Raw genomic sequence first — 15,037 nt, 5'->3', positions numbered from 1 at the left:
TCAAAACTATTTTCTTTTGTTTTCCTTACCTTCCCATTTATTTAATTGTTTTTAATTAAATTCTTTTTTAATATTTTAGTTCATAAAATCAACCTTTTCTAAATTTTGTTTTCAAATATTTAATTAACATTTGGTATTTACATAAATTATTCATTCAATCCATGTGGAGAATGACCTTACTAGAGCCGACTACACTACAATTACCTTGTACTCTTGCAAGTATTTTAAGTGTTTTATCCTTACTTTTGCAGGTGGTAAAAATCCTATCAATGAGCTCTGAACTCGATGTGTAATAAGGGATTTTAGCCCTGGGGGGTTGTTTAGGATTTGCAGGATAGTTTGAATTAATTAATAAAAGGACCTTTTCGATTCAAATTTGTTCATATCATAATTTCCTTACAATGGCTTTCATCATTAAGTTGATGGTGTTTCGTCATTTTAGGGTGACGTTACATTGTCACTAAGCGTCGGCCAACACATCACGGCCTTTAAGCTAGTTGGTTATTGGGTCATGATGTCACATGAGTAAATGTAAGAGTGATATGAGTCCAAACAAAACAGGGGTTTTATTTGAAGAAGAAAAAAAAAAAAAAAAAAAAAAGGAGATAATGTTACCGTCATCGGTGCCGGAAAACATCCGATCAGTTCTTGTTGTTGGTGGATTAGAGGGAAGAGGGAGGAGGGAGCGGAGGGCGAGTTGCACACGAAAGCAGGTTGATCTCCAACATTAGATAGATTATTCAAACAAGAGTACAAACAGTCTTCTTGGTCAATAAATAACTCTTCATATACACGAATTGATATAAATTACAGAAGATGTGTACACTTCATACATTAAACACAATCAATGCAACAAGTCGCTGCGATTTACACAAACAAAACATGCACATACTTGGGAGGTGAAGACTCATTTCCTCCTATCACTTAGGACACTCACCAGAAAACTCAAGATTGAACATAAATGTCCGTATGCTGTCCATTTAGGTTGGCCGGAACGAACTTGTTTATCTCGTCCACTTTCCTAGTCTCATCAATGAAACTAGCAAACAGCATTGCCATTTTAGATGTTGATCTGATCCTCGCTTTTCATGGAACCGACATAAGCGATGCCTTCTTTGTAACTAGCCGTACTGTGATGATTTCCTTTCATTCGGTCTCCTCGGGATACTTTGGATGTGCTGCTGCAGCTCATCCTCCGGCCAAGCTTTGGTGATTTTGCACGAGTTGGTGGCAGCTGGCATACAGACAAGGCAAAAATTTAACAACTTGAGCTGTAATTTACATTTATATAAAATAATGTTTATGTATTTGTCACAGTTCGTACAATGTAATATTATTCTATCTGTGGTTTCAAATAGGGTAACAGAATCTCATGCAGGGTAGAACCAGATAAAGTCACTGTATAACCTTTGTAAGTTCAGTTTTTGGTGGAGGTTCCTCGTGATAGAAGCTTGGCATCAGGTTTGCCTTAAACGCTAAACTCTTTCTCAGTTGCTTGATAGCTGCCTCCTCCTCTTCCTTGAAATTCCAAGATTATGAAGCAGACAAAGGTAAAGAAAAATCAAGTAAGAATGACCGAGCTGAAGTAAAAAACATGAACAGACTAAAAAAGTTAAGAAACAATGGAACAACACTGTGTGTGTGTGTGTGTGGGGGGGGGGGGGGGGGGGGGGGGGGGAGGATGGTTGGAGAGAGAGAGAGAACCTTGGTCCTTGCATCACGTTTAGTTTTTTGCACCTCCAGTGCTTGGTGCTTCTCCTCTAACCTTGAATAAAACTAGATATGGCAACAATAATAAGGGTGCACAGTCATTGCTTAGGGACTACTCATCGGAGTAATTAAATTTAACTCCACATAACAAAAAACTGTGAAGGCACTACCTCCTTCCTTTTCTTCGCACGCTCAGTGCATCTTAACGTTGGAGCAGATGCCACAGTTTCTCTGAACTTAAGAGTTCGTGCAGATGCTACTGTGCTATGCATGCTCAAGGAATAGAACTCAAATTCCGATTAGAAGTGAGTGGTAGGAAGAAGATGAAAAGACAAATGAATCAAGCTAGGACTTCAAAATGTAGAAAAGGATACATGGAAGCAACAGAACAGGAATCTTCCTCATCAGAATGGTTCTTCTTATCCGGTTGCAATGGCTTCCTTCGTACCAACGGTGATATTGGCTGCAAAGACATAGATGTCATAAAAAACTTTTGCGACTACAACAGAGACAACACATGCAATCAAGTCAAGGAAAGTCATGACAAAATGTTTTTGTCAACGTTCAAATGAATAAAAAATAACCAACGGATACATAGGGAATTTTAAAACAACCTATATCTAGGCTTTGGTTAGCAGGAGCTACCTGGTTATGCTTTGTGGTATTACGATGTCGCAGATCGCTTGTATTGGATAATTTATTAACACCGTTACCGCAATTAAGAGCAACACTGACTGGACGATTTCCACATGAAGCACGCTTTTCAGTAGCTAAGGTAAATGGCTGTGGAACAGTGTGTTTTGTTCCAGCATTTCCAGCAGCAGGTTTTGATGCATGTTTTACAGATGCAATTGACTTACTAGTAACCTTTGTTTTCCCGGAATCCAGTTGAACCTTCTCCACAGTCTGGTGATTATCTGAATCCGACCTTACTACATTCTGATCTTCACTACATTCTGGAATTCCCTCATGGTTTGAATCATGAGAAAGACCTGAATAGTTTGTGACACTTTCTGATTCCTTGTCCATGCAGATATCTGTAACTTCCATCCCCATTACACTTGCAATACAGAAAAAGCATCCCAATTGTAACAATATCATTATAGGTGTATCTAGAGTGCAAACATGTTTGCACCTTCTCATTACTTACAAAAATAAAATAAAATTTAGTCATGATTTGGTGCTTACAAGCTCCGTAAAAGTGTAAAAACATTTTTAATTCATGAAAGTGCAGAACGATATTTTAATTCATGTTTTTACCATCCTTTTGGATATGCTGCTACTGGAAAAATATATATATTCTCTTTTTCTGACCAAAAAGAGAGAGGGGAACAAAAGAAGATGCAAGAGTGATAGTATTAGCTAAGTTACAATGTAATGTTTTAAAGAAAAATAGAACAATTCCAGAACAACTATTGTGGGCAAACATAACAAAAACGTGATGTGATTTGACTTTTAAATACTCAAAATGCGTACAGATGAAACCACCCTTCTTCCATGAGGAAATATTTGTATGCTAATTTTTCCGCAGATAGATGAAAATTACTCAGGAGTATCAGAAGAAGATGACGACTAACAAACAATGAGCGAGTAAGAAAAGATGATAAAGCATATTGAACTCGAACTATTAAAAAACTCATCATTCCCTTCAGCAGTATGATGGGTTTGTTAAGTATGCAAATAGATGTTAATTATTTAACATAAAGTAGCAAGAGACAGAATCATTTGCTCTGCCAACAACCAGAGGTGTGAAGAAAGAGGGAGAAGAACCAAATGAAAGAAAAAATAGATAGGTGTGCTCAATCCGTATTTTCTTTGATGAGTCGCCATAACACCCTGAGATATCGCCAAACAACAGACAAAGAAAATCGAAGAATGGGGAGGGTTTTACAAAGCAAAAGAGAATCACTCTGCACTAAATTTAAACTGCAATAAGAGGCAATTTCGAAGGCACGAGCTTATGTATATGGTAGAAAAGCAAAACGTGAACCGATAAACACAGTCACTTCTTAACTTCACATTTAAATTTTGTGGAAACTAACAAATATTGAACCAATATGAATACCAAGTAGGAATTCAAAAGGATCTCAAACCTCAATTTGTTGGATTAAGTACAAACAAAACATGTCTAATATTCAAACAAACTCTTGTTAACATTACACTTTAAAGAAAAACACTCCAAATCCAATACTTTAGAAAGGAAAAAAAAAAGAAGCCCAATTGACTTTGGTAATAAGGGCCGGTATTACAACTAAGAACCAATGATGACAAAGGGACGGATGAGAGATTTTCTTATCCGCTTGAGCTCTCAGAGTGTTTTTGTATAAAACTCATAGTTGTCAGGGTGTTTTTATAATTTACTAAAACAATTAAGATTATAATGCCTAATTAAGATTAGCTTTGGCTGAGTAATCACACATATTTCTTTGACATACACACAAAAAAAAAAAGTATAAAGCAAACCCATTTCACCTCAAATGGGTTAAACTGTAAAAACTAGTTAACCACATTGGAAAATTGGAATATTGAGTTCTTTCTTCTCTTTCCCCAGACACTCAAAACACACCAAAATCGGAAAAAAAATCGTGTATTTTCCCAGCTGCATTTTCTCAGCAACCAAACAAAGATCTAAGTGAACCAAACAAGTCTAAAACACAGATTTCAAAATCTGGGTTTTCATACATAATTAGCAAAAATCAATCCAAATGCACGAAGAAACAAAACCAAAAACAGATCAAAATGAAACGAAATCGATACTGCATTTCATGGACGCGCAACAAGCTATAGCATTTCGAGCAGATCGAGAGCATGGATGGATGAGAAGGTGGCAAGGGTGGTAATCAACTCACAGTTTTGGTCCGAAGTCTGAAGATGTAGGAGGATTTCGCTCTGTGCGTCTGTGAGCCTCTGTGCCTCTGTGCCTATCGAGGTGTTATGTTTTGAAAGCATACATTCTGTTGCTTTTATATGCGCGCGCGGTGTCCCGTCGGCATTGACGCCGTGTATTAACGCCTATTAAGTCTTTGTCTGAAATATTTTTTTATTTTTCACTTTTTTCACATACGGATAAGAATTTTGTTTTTTGTTTTTGGTTTTTTGGTTTTTTTTATTATTTTTATTTTTATTTTTATACAAGCGAGAATAATAAGGGATATGAACTTGGGAGCTCGAGTGTAATTAGAATTGGAAATAAAGAGAACGACAAATAGAAAGCGCCACGTTTCAATTTCAAACCCTTCCTCTCAGTGTAAATTTTACGTGAAAAAATGGTTCTAAAGTTTTGTTTTTCCTCGTACTTACTTTCTTTTTTGTTTTTTTTTTAGGGGGTCCTTCTCCAACTTTAGACCTTTTTCTTACTAATAACAGCATAAATATGCAAATTTAAGCTTAATCAAGTTGATTAGATAAATTTGAATCTTCCTTCTCATATTCATTTTTGATAAAAATCGAACGTAAGACCTCTCACATACAAGTAAAAAAGAATAGCAGCATACCGTAGTACTAATTAAATGACATAATGCGGTTCAAATTCACCTTTAACGATAATCAAACCGGTGTTAAACGTGAGAGTTAGAGGCCATGACAGAGGGATTTTCAAACAATGATATTAAGAAGATGTTCATATCTTAACCAAAAAGCAATGAAATCGCAGACTTTCCATACGTATGATTATTGCTTTAGGTCCCCATGGTCCTCTGATTATTCTTGCTTAACCCTTTTGAAAAAGCCCTAACACCCTCTAATTAAATTCATACAGAAATCCCTCTCTTGCTCTAAATACCCGTTATGAACTCTTAAACTAGATTAACAGCTATGTCTATGTGTTCCAACTTGTTCCACTCTTTCAATATCCTACTTCTTCCAAGGTTGATGTAATGTGGTCATTTCTAACTTTCTTTCGTATTCAATTTAATTGAGATATTCCGGATTTTTTCACATTTGGTTTATCTGAATAAGGAAGTTTTTTTTTTTTTTTTTTTTTTTTTTTTTTTTTCGCGTTCGTCCTTTACACGAATTAGTATACGTGTTAGAGCAAATTCGAGCCAGCTATGGTTTCTTTTGAATATCCACAGTGTAAACTTGATTGTGCGTTCAAGATTAACAAGTAATCGCTCTGCGTTAAATTGTTTTATAAAACATTTCATAGCACCAAAGCACTCTTAATAGATTCCAAAGTTATATAACATCTGGTTCCTTTCAGATATTCATTAATCTTAAATCATAGGTGTCCTCTTCTTTGAACTTGCAAATTATTGTTGCAGATTCAATTACACATCTTTTAGTAATAGAATTTTACGGGGTGATCTTTCTTGTATTACTTCTTTGAAATATATACATATACAATCCTTGTTCAACAAGGAAACAAATAATAAGGGGTATAGACAATATCCTACCTAATAAAGCATTCCTAGTATTTACCCTATTTACATTCCTTTTTCTCCCTAAACATTGACTCACGTTTTACACTCCCCCTCAAGTTGGTGCATAGATGTCATACATGCCCAACTTGACAAGTGAGTCATCAAACTTTCGACTACACACCGCATGAGTAAGAACATCTGCAAGTTGCTTCTCCGATTTCACAAACGGTATAGACACAATCTTCTTCTCGAGCTTCTCTTTAATGAAATGTCGATCAACCTCCACATGTTTTGTCCTATCATGCTGCACCGGATTATCAGTTATATCTCTTGCTGACTTGTTATCACAATATAGTTTCATGGTCTCTTTTGGCTTGAACCTAAGACCCCAAAGAATTTCACAAATGTCGTGGGCCATGCCCCTATACTCAGCCTCAGCTGAAGACCTTGATACCACCTTTTGTTTTTTACTTTGCCATGTAATCAAAATTTTACGAAAGTAAAATACCCAGAAGTAAATCTTCTATCACTGACATTTCCTGCCCAATCAGTATCTGTGAACCCCTCAATCGTCAAATGCCCGTGCTTCCCATACAGAACTCCTTTTCCTAGCACAGACTTCAAATATGCTAGGATACGCATAACAGCAGCCATATGATCCACACTCGGTGAATGCATAAACTGACTTATCACACTTACAGCATAAGCGATATCTGGACGTGTATGAGCCAAATAAATTAGTCTTACTATTTTGATTTGGATCCAAACACAGTTGATGTTTTTCAACAATAGGAGTGTCTACCAGCTTACACCCCAGCATACCAGTTTCTTTTAATAAATCTAGAACATACTTACGTTGAGACAAGAAAATACCTTTTGAAGAGCGAGCAACTTCAACCCCAATAAAATCCTTCAAGTCTCCTAGGTTTTTCATTTCGAACTCGGCTGCCAAATTATTTTGTAACTTCAAAATCTCATCACGATCATCTCCAGTGATAATCATGTCATCTACATAGATGATTAGGGCTATCACTTTACCTTGTCTTCGTTTAACAAACAATGTGTGATCAGAATGACTCTGATGATACCTATTCTTTTTCATAACTTGGGTAAACCTGTCAAACCACGCGCGAAGTGATTGCTTAAGTCCATAGAGTGACTTACGCAACCGACATGCTCCGGTATTCCCATAAGCACTATACCCAGGAGGAAAAACCATATATACTTCTTCCTCCAAATTTCCATGGAGAAAAGCATTTTTCACATCAAACTGTTTTAATGGTCAATCCATATTTGCAGCTAAAGAAATTAGAACACGTACCATATTCATCTTGGCAACTGGAGAGAAAGTTTCTTGGTAATCTACTCCATATGTTTGAGTGTATCCTTTAGCTACCAACCTTGCTTTGTAACTATCTATTGATCCATCGGCTTTGTATTTAATTGTAAACACCCACCAGTATCCAACTGTCTTTTTTCCTTTGGGTAAACACGTCACCTCCCAAGTATTATTTTTTTGCAACGCCAACATTTCCTCATCCATTGCTTTTGCCCACTTTGGATCCTTTAGAGCTTCCTCCACTCGAGTTGGTACTTGAACTGACTCCATATTGTTCACCAAGGTTTGGCATTCCGGTGCAAGACCACTACATGAGACATAGTTGGCTATTGGATACTTCACCTTCCCTTCCGGAGAAAATCTATTAGGTGGCACACCTCGATTTTGTCTTGGTGGCAACCTATATGCATTTACATTATCACTTGGATTAATTACATAATCATCTACGGTACTTACCTCAGGTATATTCAGAGAAGATGCATTGGGTGGCACTTTGGAGCTAGAGATAGAGGGGGGGCACATTAGCAGATTCTGCATATGGCTGCTGCAACTGTGTACTGGGCTCGGCAGAGCTCTGTCTTGGCTGTTCAGAAGCCAATTCGGCAGTCTCCTGGCTATTACGTTCCTCGGCAGGAACCTCCTGATGCTCGGCATGAACTTCAACATTAGTATTCTCGGTATAAACCGATTCAGTGGTAGGTTCGGTGCTAGTCCTATTTGAAATGGTGTCTCCCCCTAGATCTAACCACTTCAGATCACCAATAAGGTTCTCCCCTGGTGATCTGAAGATAAATCCACGGAATGATAAAAAAAACTCTAATTCAGAAAAGGTCACATCCATGGTTACATACATACGCCGAATCTCAGGGTGATAACATTTGTAGCATTTTTGGTGAGATGAGAAACCCACAAACACACACCGGGGGGCACACAGATCCAACTTTGTGTGATAAAGTTTTTGAATATGCACATAAGCCACACACCCAAATACTCGAGGAGTGAGAGTATGAGTTGACACCACTAAAGCATGTTGAGTGAGGACTTGAAAAGGTGTTTGAAAATCCAGAACCCGAGATGGCATACGGTTAATCATATATACGGCATAAGTGACAGCTTCAGGCCAAAAAACCTTAGGAATAAAGGCTCCAATCAGAAGAGCACGGGCTGTTTCTAGGATGTGGCAGTTTTTTCATTCAACAACCCTATTTTGTTGCAGGGTATGAGGACAAGTCATTTCATGGAGGATGCCTCGATCACGAAGAAACTCTAACAACTCAAAATTAATGTACTTACCACCATTGTCAGAACAAAATACTTTAATCACCGATGAATATTGTGTCTGAATCATCTGAGAGAAAGAGCGAAAAAACATACCAACATCACTTTTATTTTTCAACACATATAGCCAAGTCATACAAGTACAATCATCAACAAACATAACAAACCATTTAATGCGAGAAAGGGCAACAACTGGAGAAGGCCCCCAAACATCAGAGTGCACAAGTTCAAACGACAAGGACCTTTTATTTAAACTAGGAGGAAACGAAGCACGATGGCTTTTAGCAAGAATACATACTTCACAATGTAAGTCTGATTCGTTTATTCTATTAAATAGACTAGGCAACATATGTTGTAAATAGCCAAAAGATGCATGCCCTAACCGACGATGTAATAACCATACTTCTTGCAAATTACTATCATGTGATGCTCGAATCGCATTAGCCCTGCCAGGAACGACATCATCCATATAGTACAACCCCTCTCTCTTAGTGCCACGCCTAATTATCTCCTTGGTCTGAATATCCTAAAGTAAACAAAAGGACGAATACATTAGAACAACACAATCCAATTGTTCAGTAACATATGTTACTGATAATAAATGATGGGACAAAGATGGAACAAATAAGCAACAATGTAATGGGAGAGATGATAAGAGTTGCACAGTGCCTGCGCCACACACCGGTACAAGAATCCTATTGGCAGTTACTATGCTTTTCCTGTGAGACATTGTCATATATTGAAACATATTTTTATCATATGTCATATGATCGGTTGCACCAAAATCAAGAATCCAACCTGTATGTTGCTCACTTTCGAAGGCTAAGAAAACACGCCCTATAGTACCTGTATTGGAGGACAAATCACCAGGAGTAGTACCAGTCAACAAAGTTTGACTACGATCACCTGAGCTAGCCCCCGCCTCCTGGGCTGTTGGTGTAGCTGCGGCAAGGGAGGCACGGCCTCCACTAGACCTGGCTGCTCCATGTTCCTTGGCACGCAATTTTTTCTTAAATTCTGGAAGCCAATCAAGTACCCCGTGCTTGGTAAAACATGTATCTTCAGTATGGCGAGTTTGAGCACAGAAAGTACACTTCAAATCATCTTTGTTTTCTCGGGTAAAGGGACGAGAATTAAAAGATTGATTAGAAGAATTGTTAGGACGGGAAGTTGCTGGTGGCCGAGAGACCATGGCCATGGATGGCAGCCTTCCTTGGTTGTTACTCTCACCCATCATAGTGGCATGTTGTTGTGCTTCACGCCTAACAATAGAAAACACTTCCTCGACAGATGGTAATGGTTGAGTACAGAGAATATCACTACATACTTTATCAAAGATGTCATCCAAACCCGCCAAAAAGGCATACACATGATCAATTTGAATTTCTTCTCGAAGTATCTTGAGATCGGCAACACATTCTATCTTAATTGGTCTCCGTTGATCTAGCTCGTGTCAAACGGACTTGAGGTCAGCGTAATACACACCAACAGGGCGGCCATCTTGACGAAGCTTGAACGACTTAACCTTCAATTCATAAATTTGAGAGATATCCGGACCATCATAATCGGTCTGAGCCACCTCCTCCCAAACTTCTTTAGCAGTATGCAGGTGAATAAAAAATCCCATGATAGCAGGTTCTATGGAATTGATCAACCACCATTTTGCTATTGAATTCCCTGTCTCCCACGTCTCATACTCAGCACTATCCTTAGCAGGTTCCTTGGTACTCCCTGTCACGAAGCCCTTTTCTACCACGTCTAGCAATATGCCTCTCCAATACCTTGGACCAAAGAGGGTAATTTGATCCATTCAACTTCACAGTGTTCGGTACAACAGATGCATCGTTCTGAATGACTACGAGACTCAATACCGTATTGTTGGTTGGTTTACGGGAGCCACATTCCAACTTTAAAGTAGAGTCGTCTCCTTGATTCGCCATCTTAACTTACAAACAGGAAAGAAACTTATGATACCCACGATGTTGATGATCACAACTTACGACAGCAGCAACAAGATAAAAAACTGCTGCAATTTCAATAGGCGCGGCAGCAAAAAAAGGTGCTGCAATACTTCCATTAGTCACAGTCCAACTAGTTTTTGCCCAAGGTAGCACATGACCACGTCAGACAAGCACAGCAGCGGAAGAACAAACAAGGTTTACAGTTTCTAGGGTTACGGCAACAAGGCTCTGGTGCCAAATAGAATTTTACGGGGTAATCTTTCTTGTATTACTTCTTTGAAATATATACATATACAATCATTGTTCAATAAGGAAACAAATAATAAAGGGTATAGACAATATCCTACCTAATAAAGGATTCCTAGTATTTACCCTATTTACATTCCTTTTTCTCCCTAAACATTGACTCACGTTTTACATTAGTTAACTATAGTTTAGGTTTATGTATCCAACACCCAGATGGATCCACACACAAATAATAGTAAATAGATAGATCTATCTTTTAGGAAGTATACAAATCTTAATTGCACGTAACCTGGCATACAAATCTTAATTGCACGTAACATGGCATCCAAATTAATCTATATCCTAGCATGGTCTCATCAATTTGAAATAATTAAATCACTTCTAAATAAACAAATATAATTAACCAAATTTCATGCGCAAATATTTTCGTTTAATATAATCTCCATTATATTCTCTCCTAAAAGATAAGGTAGAGGATAATTGTAAAGATATAGAACCACCAGATGGTGACAAGTGTCAACAAATAAATGAATGAGTTTGTTAAGTCTGTTAGTAGTAGTTTACTTAGTGTGCAAGGAAAATCGTTTATATGTATACTTGTCCTGTGAGCTGTAATCGTTCATTCAATACAAGAAGATAATTCAGTTGTACTTCTTTCTCTAGATTACGTAGAAACTGCCATTGTTGTTCTTCACAATCTGTAGCTTAACATGGTATTAGAGCCAATCAACAGGGATTGGAGACTCTGTAGCTTCTGTAATCTCTCTCTCTTTCTAGATTACATAGAAATTGCCATTGCTGTTCTTCACAATCTGTACCTTAACATGGTATCAGAGCCGATCAATATGGATTGGAGACTGTAGCTTTTGTAATTGATTCCACAGATTTTATAGGTGTGATAGGGTTGGAATTTAAACACTCTGAAGCTCTAGTGGAATGAGATGTGGAAAACTCCGAGGCACTAGGAATATTAGAGGCTGAAAACTCTGAGGCTCGAGAGGGTATAAGTGGTAGGACAGTGTTTTGCGAATCAACTAGTGAAGGGTGAACTAGTTGGTGTAGTGGTGTTGATGTGGATGCAGAACTGGACAATGTTGGTTTAGATGCAATTATAGAGGAATAAGGAAAACTTGTCTCATCAAATAAAACATGTCTCGAAACAAAGATTTTGTTTGTAAGAAGATTAAGACAAAGATAACCTTTGCATTGACCTGCATACCCTATGAAGTGATATCTTAGTTGCAACTTACTAGAATTATACTATTTTAAGAGTGGAAAGCAAGCACAGCCAAAAACTTTGAGATGAGATAGAGAAGGAAGACTGCCAAATAAATAAGTAAAACGAGATGACATGTGAAATGTTGGACAGGCCATCCTATTATTAAGGTAAACAAAAATGGCACCAAGCATGGAACCAAAATGTATGGGGTAAACTGGCAATTTGCAACAATGTATCTCTCTTTATGCAACACACTGGTCTTGGCACTATTGTATTACTTCTCTATACGGATGATATCATCCTTACTACTAGTTCATTCAAATTGGTTGATAAGGTTGTTAAAGTTTTAACTCAGGAGTTTGAAATGAAAGACTTGGGGCAATTACAGTACTTCTTAGGGTTACAAATAACATATCAGAACGATGGTCTTTTTGTTTCACAGTCAAAGTACATTAAAGATTTGTTTGAAAAGGTTGATCTGCAAGATTCCAAACCTTATGCAACACCATGTTTACCATATCACAGGATGTCTAAAACTAAGGGCACTTCTTATCACAGTCCACATTAGTATCGCAGCACTGTGGGAGCTTTGCAATACTTGACCTTTACTCGGCCTGCTATAGATTATAATGGTTCCGTTTTTCATTAGATTTCATTGTTTCTAGTTTTATTTTCTATTCAAATTTTCTTCAGAATTTCCGTCAAGTTCTTCGGTGCTTTCGGGATCATCCTGTAACTTCTAGGTTGATTTTCCGTTCTTGAATTCGGAAATTTTTCAGATTTTCATCAAGTTCTTCACCTCGAAAGAAGATGCAATGTCAAGCAATTTTTTGTGATCTTTTTGTATTTCATTTGTTAGGATCTCATTCTTGTACCGCATGGCATTCTCGAAAGTCAATGTCACATCAGCTGCAAAATCAAAAGGCGTTAAATAGAGACCCTTGGTGAGATAGGTTTTGACAGTGTCGAGATTCATCAGTTTCTTAATGATGTCGTAGTAATCGTGAAGGCCCAACGCAACTACATCAACTGGTTTGTTAAAGATCCTAGCATACTTCTGCTTCATCAGCTTGGATAATACCTGCCTGCAATTCTTCATTAAATCCCCATTTCCTAAATACGACCTCTTGGAATTGGAATTCGATTCCTTACCATGAGTGACCGGCAAGGGCTGTTTCGACCTAGCCATCTTCTTGAGAACGCGAATCTGGTCATCAATTTATGGTGCGTTCTCTTCAATGCCTTCGATATTGTCTGTGAATTTGATATGTGCTCTGCTCTCTAGTGTGGAAGAAAGTTTAGACTTTTGTGTAGTCCAAGTGTTTGATGAAATGCCCAACTCAGAATTTTCATGTGAAGGTTAAGTTTTTCAGCCACTTCTTCTGAATTTCTTACTATGATTCTTTCACTATTATGTAAATCAATTAGTTTGTTGTTGTGGGCATCAAGTCATTCAATTGATATGTTGAGTATTAAGTGCTTGAAGCCATCTTTCTTGTGAGTCTTTTCTGGGCTCTTGTGCAACATTTGAGTTCAAGATTGGTCATTGCTTCAAGATTAGTGTTTGTGATAGCTTGCATTTGATTTGCTGGATTTTTCAAAACCATGAATTGTTTGATTTGTATGGTGCCTATTCATTGTCTCTCTGCTTCACTGATATTCTGCAAGTTTATTGGGTTTGATTTTTCTACAACTCTTGATATATTTGGAGAAATGGGTGTGAATTCTTGCATTCTAGCATGTACAATTTTGTGGTTGTTCAAATTATGGTTTGTGCCAAAAGGAGAAGTGTAATGTCTGAGAAGATTGTTCAAGTGCTTATTGAGGAGTTTGTGCAATATGTTTTCTCATCACAGCCTATAATGTCGAGTCTAGCTAGCTTAGTTGTTAGCATGTATCTACTGTACGCCGGTTATACGAAGAAGAAGTTGTTAACAGTAAATCCCACAAAGAGTAATTCTGTGATGTGAGTAGGTAAATCCCACTAAGGGTAATCCTACATAGATGTTAATTTTCAATTGTTGAAATTGTGAAGGCCAATGTCATTGTTAAGAGTAGCTGTTTTTGGGAAAATCCATAAAGGGCGATCTCGTGGTACTATAGGTATGGGCAATGCCACACTATAGTTTGTTAATTTTCTGTTTTAAAGGCCGAAGACAATGTTAAATGAAGTTGTTGACGGTAAATCCCACAAAAGGGTAATCACGTAAGAAATTGTTATAACCGGCATAAGGGTGTGTTACAACTTTATAAGAAGGTTGTTCTTTGTGAAGCTCATGTCAGAGGCAGAGGAATATTAGACTTTTGGATATGTACAACATAGTTCTTGTCTAAGATCTTGGTCTATACATTGTAGTGAGGTAGTGAATACATTTGGAGAGAACAGGTATCATATTTGATGTGGACAATCACTTTCACTGGTTACTATACAATATTGGAAGACAATATGCCTTTGGGAAGATTTTATCCCCCAGGTCAAATTTATTGTTGTACTTAGGGAACTTGGTGGTAAAGACAAGTATTTTCTAGTTGAAGCTTTGAAACAGGGCAATGTTACCAAACCAGTGGAGTAATGGTGAGATGGAGTCTGCATAAGCAAAGAATCAAGCCTTGAGGAATGTTGGTGCTGTTGTTCCCACTTCATATGAAGCTTTGGAAATTGTTATCAAGGAAACATTTGAAAAACTGGTTGAAGAAGGCAAGATTGCACCAGTCAAGGAATTCAAGCTTCCACAAATACCTAAAGATCTTAACTTTGCGATTATCTCAGCAACTTCCAGTCCCTAGTCTTTATGTGTAGCATAATCAAGTTGGAAGGTGTTTACAACAGTAAGGTCACTTAATCTATAACTCAGATGGGAATGGTTTTGATATGGAACAAGGTGATGTACATGAAGATATTTTGACATGAAATGAATCTAAG

The 15,037-nt window shown here is 37.6% G+C and overlaps 2 protein-coding genes across 2 annotated transcripts; both read right to left on the bottom strand.

Annotated features, from left to right (window-relative positions):
* Positions 1-714: 714 nt before the first annotated feature.
* Positions 715-4,664, bottom strand: LOC137736036 (protein WVD2-like 3). Its single transcript, XM_068475379.2, has 7 exons — positions 4,560-4,664; positions 2,356-2,770; positions 2,085-2,173; positions 1,881-1,974; positions 1,705-1,776; positions 1,408-1,518; positions 715-1,234 (listed from the first exon to the last, which is right to left on the bottom strand). The coding sequence occupies exons 2-7, from the start codon at positions 2,764-2,766 to the stop codon at positions 1,061-1,063; spliced, it is 951 nt and encodes a 316-aa protein (XP_068331480.2). The 5' UTR covers positions 2,767-2,770; positions 4,560-4,664; the 3' UTR covers positions 715-1,060.
* A 5,477-nt stretch (positions 4,665-10,141) lies between these two features.
* On the bottom strand, positions 10,142-13,303 carry LOC148691869 (transcription factor GTE1-like). The gene is made up of 2 exons (XM_088683440.1): positions 12,990-13,303; positions 10,142-10,469 (listed from the first exon to the last, which is right to left on the bottom strand). The coding sequence occupies exons 1-2, from the start codon at positions 13,301-13,303 to the stop codon at positions 10,142-10,144; spliced, it is 642 nt and encodes a 213-aa protein (XP_088539566.1).
* Between the last annotated feature and the right edge of the window lie 1,734 nt (positions 13,304-15,037).

This window comes from Pyrus communis, chromosome 13, assembly GCF_041283825.1.
Source record: "Pyrus communis isolate YQ-2024b chromosome 13, ASM4128382v1, whole genome shotgun sequence".
NCBI classification, from domain to species: domain Eukaryota; kingdom Viridiplantae; phylum Streptophyta; class Magnoliopsida; order Rosales; family Rosaceae; genus Pyrus; species Pyrus communis.
This window is presented reverse-complemented; position numbering and strand designations above follow the sequence as displayed.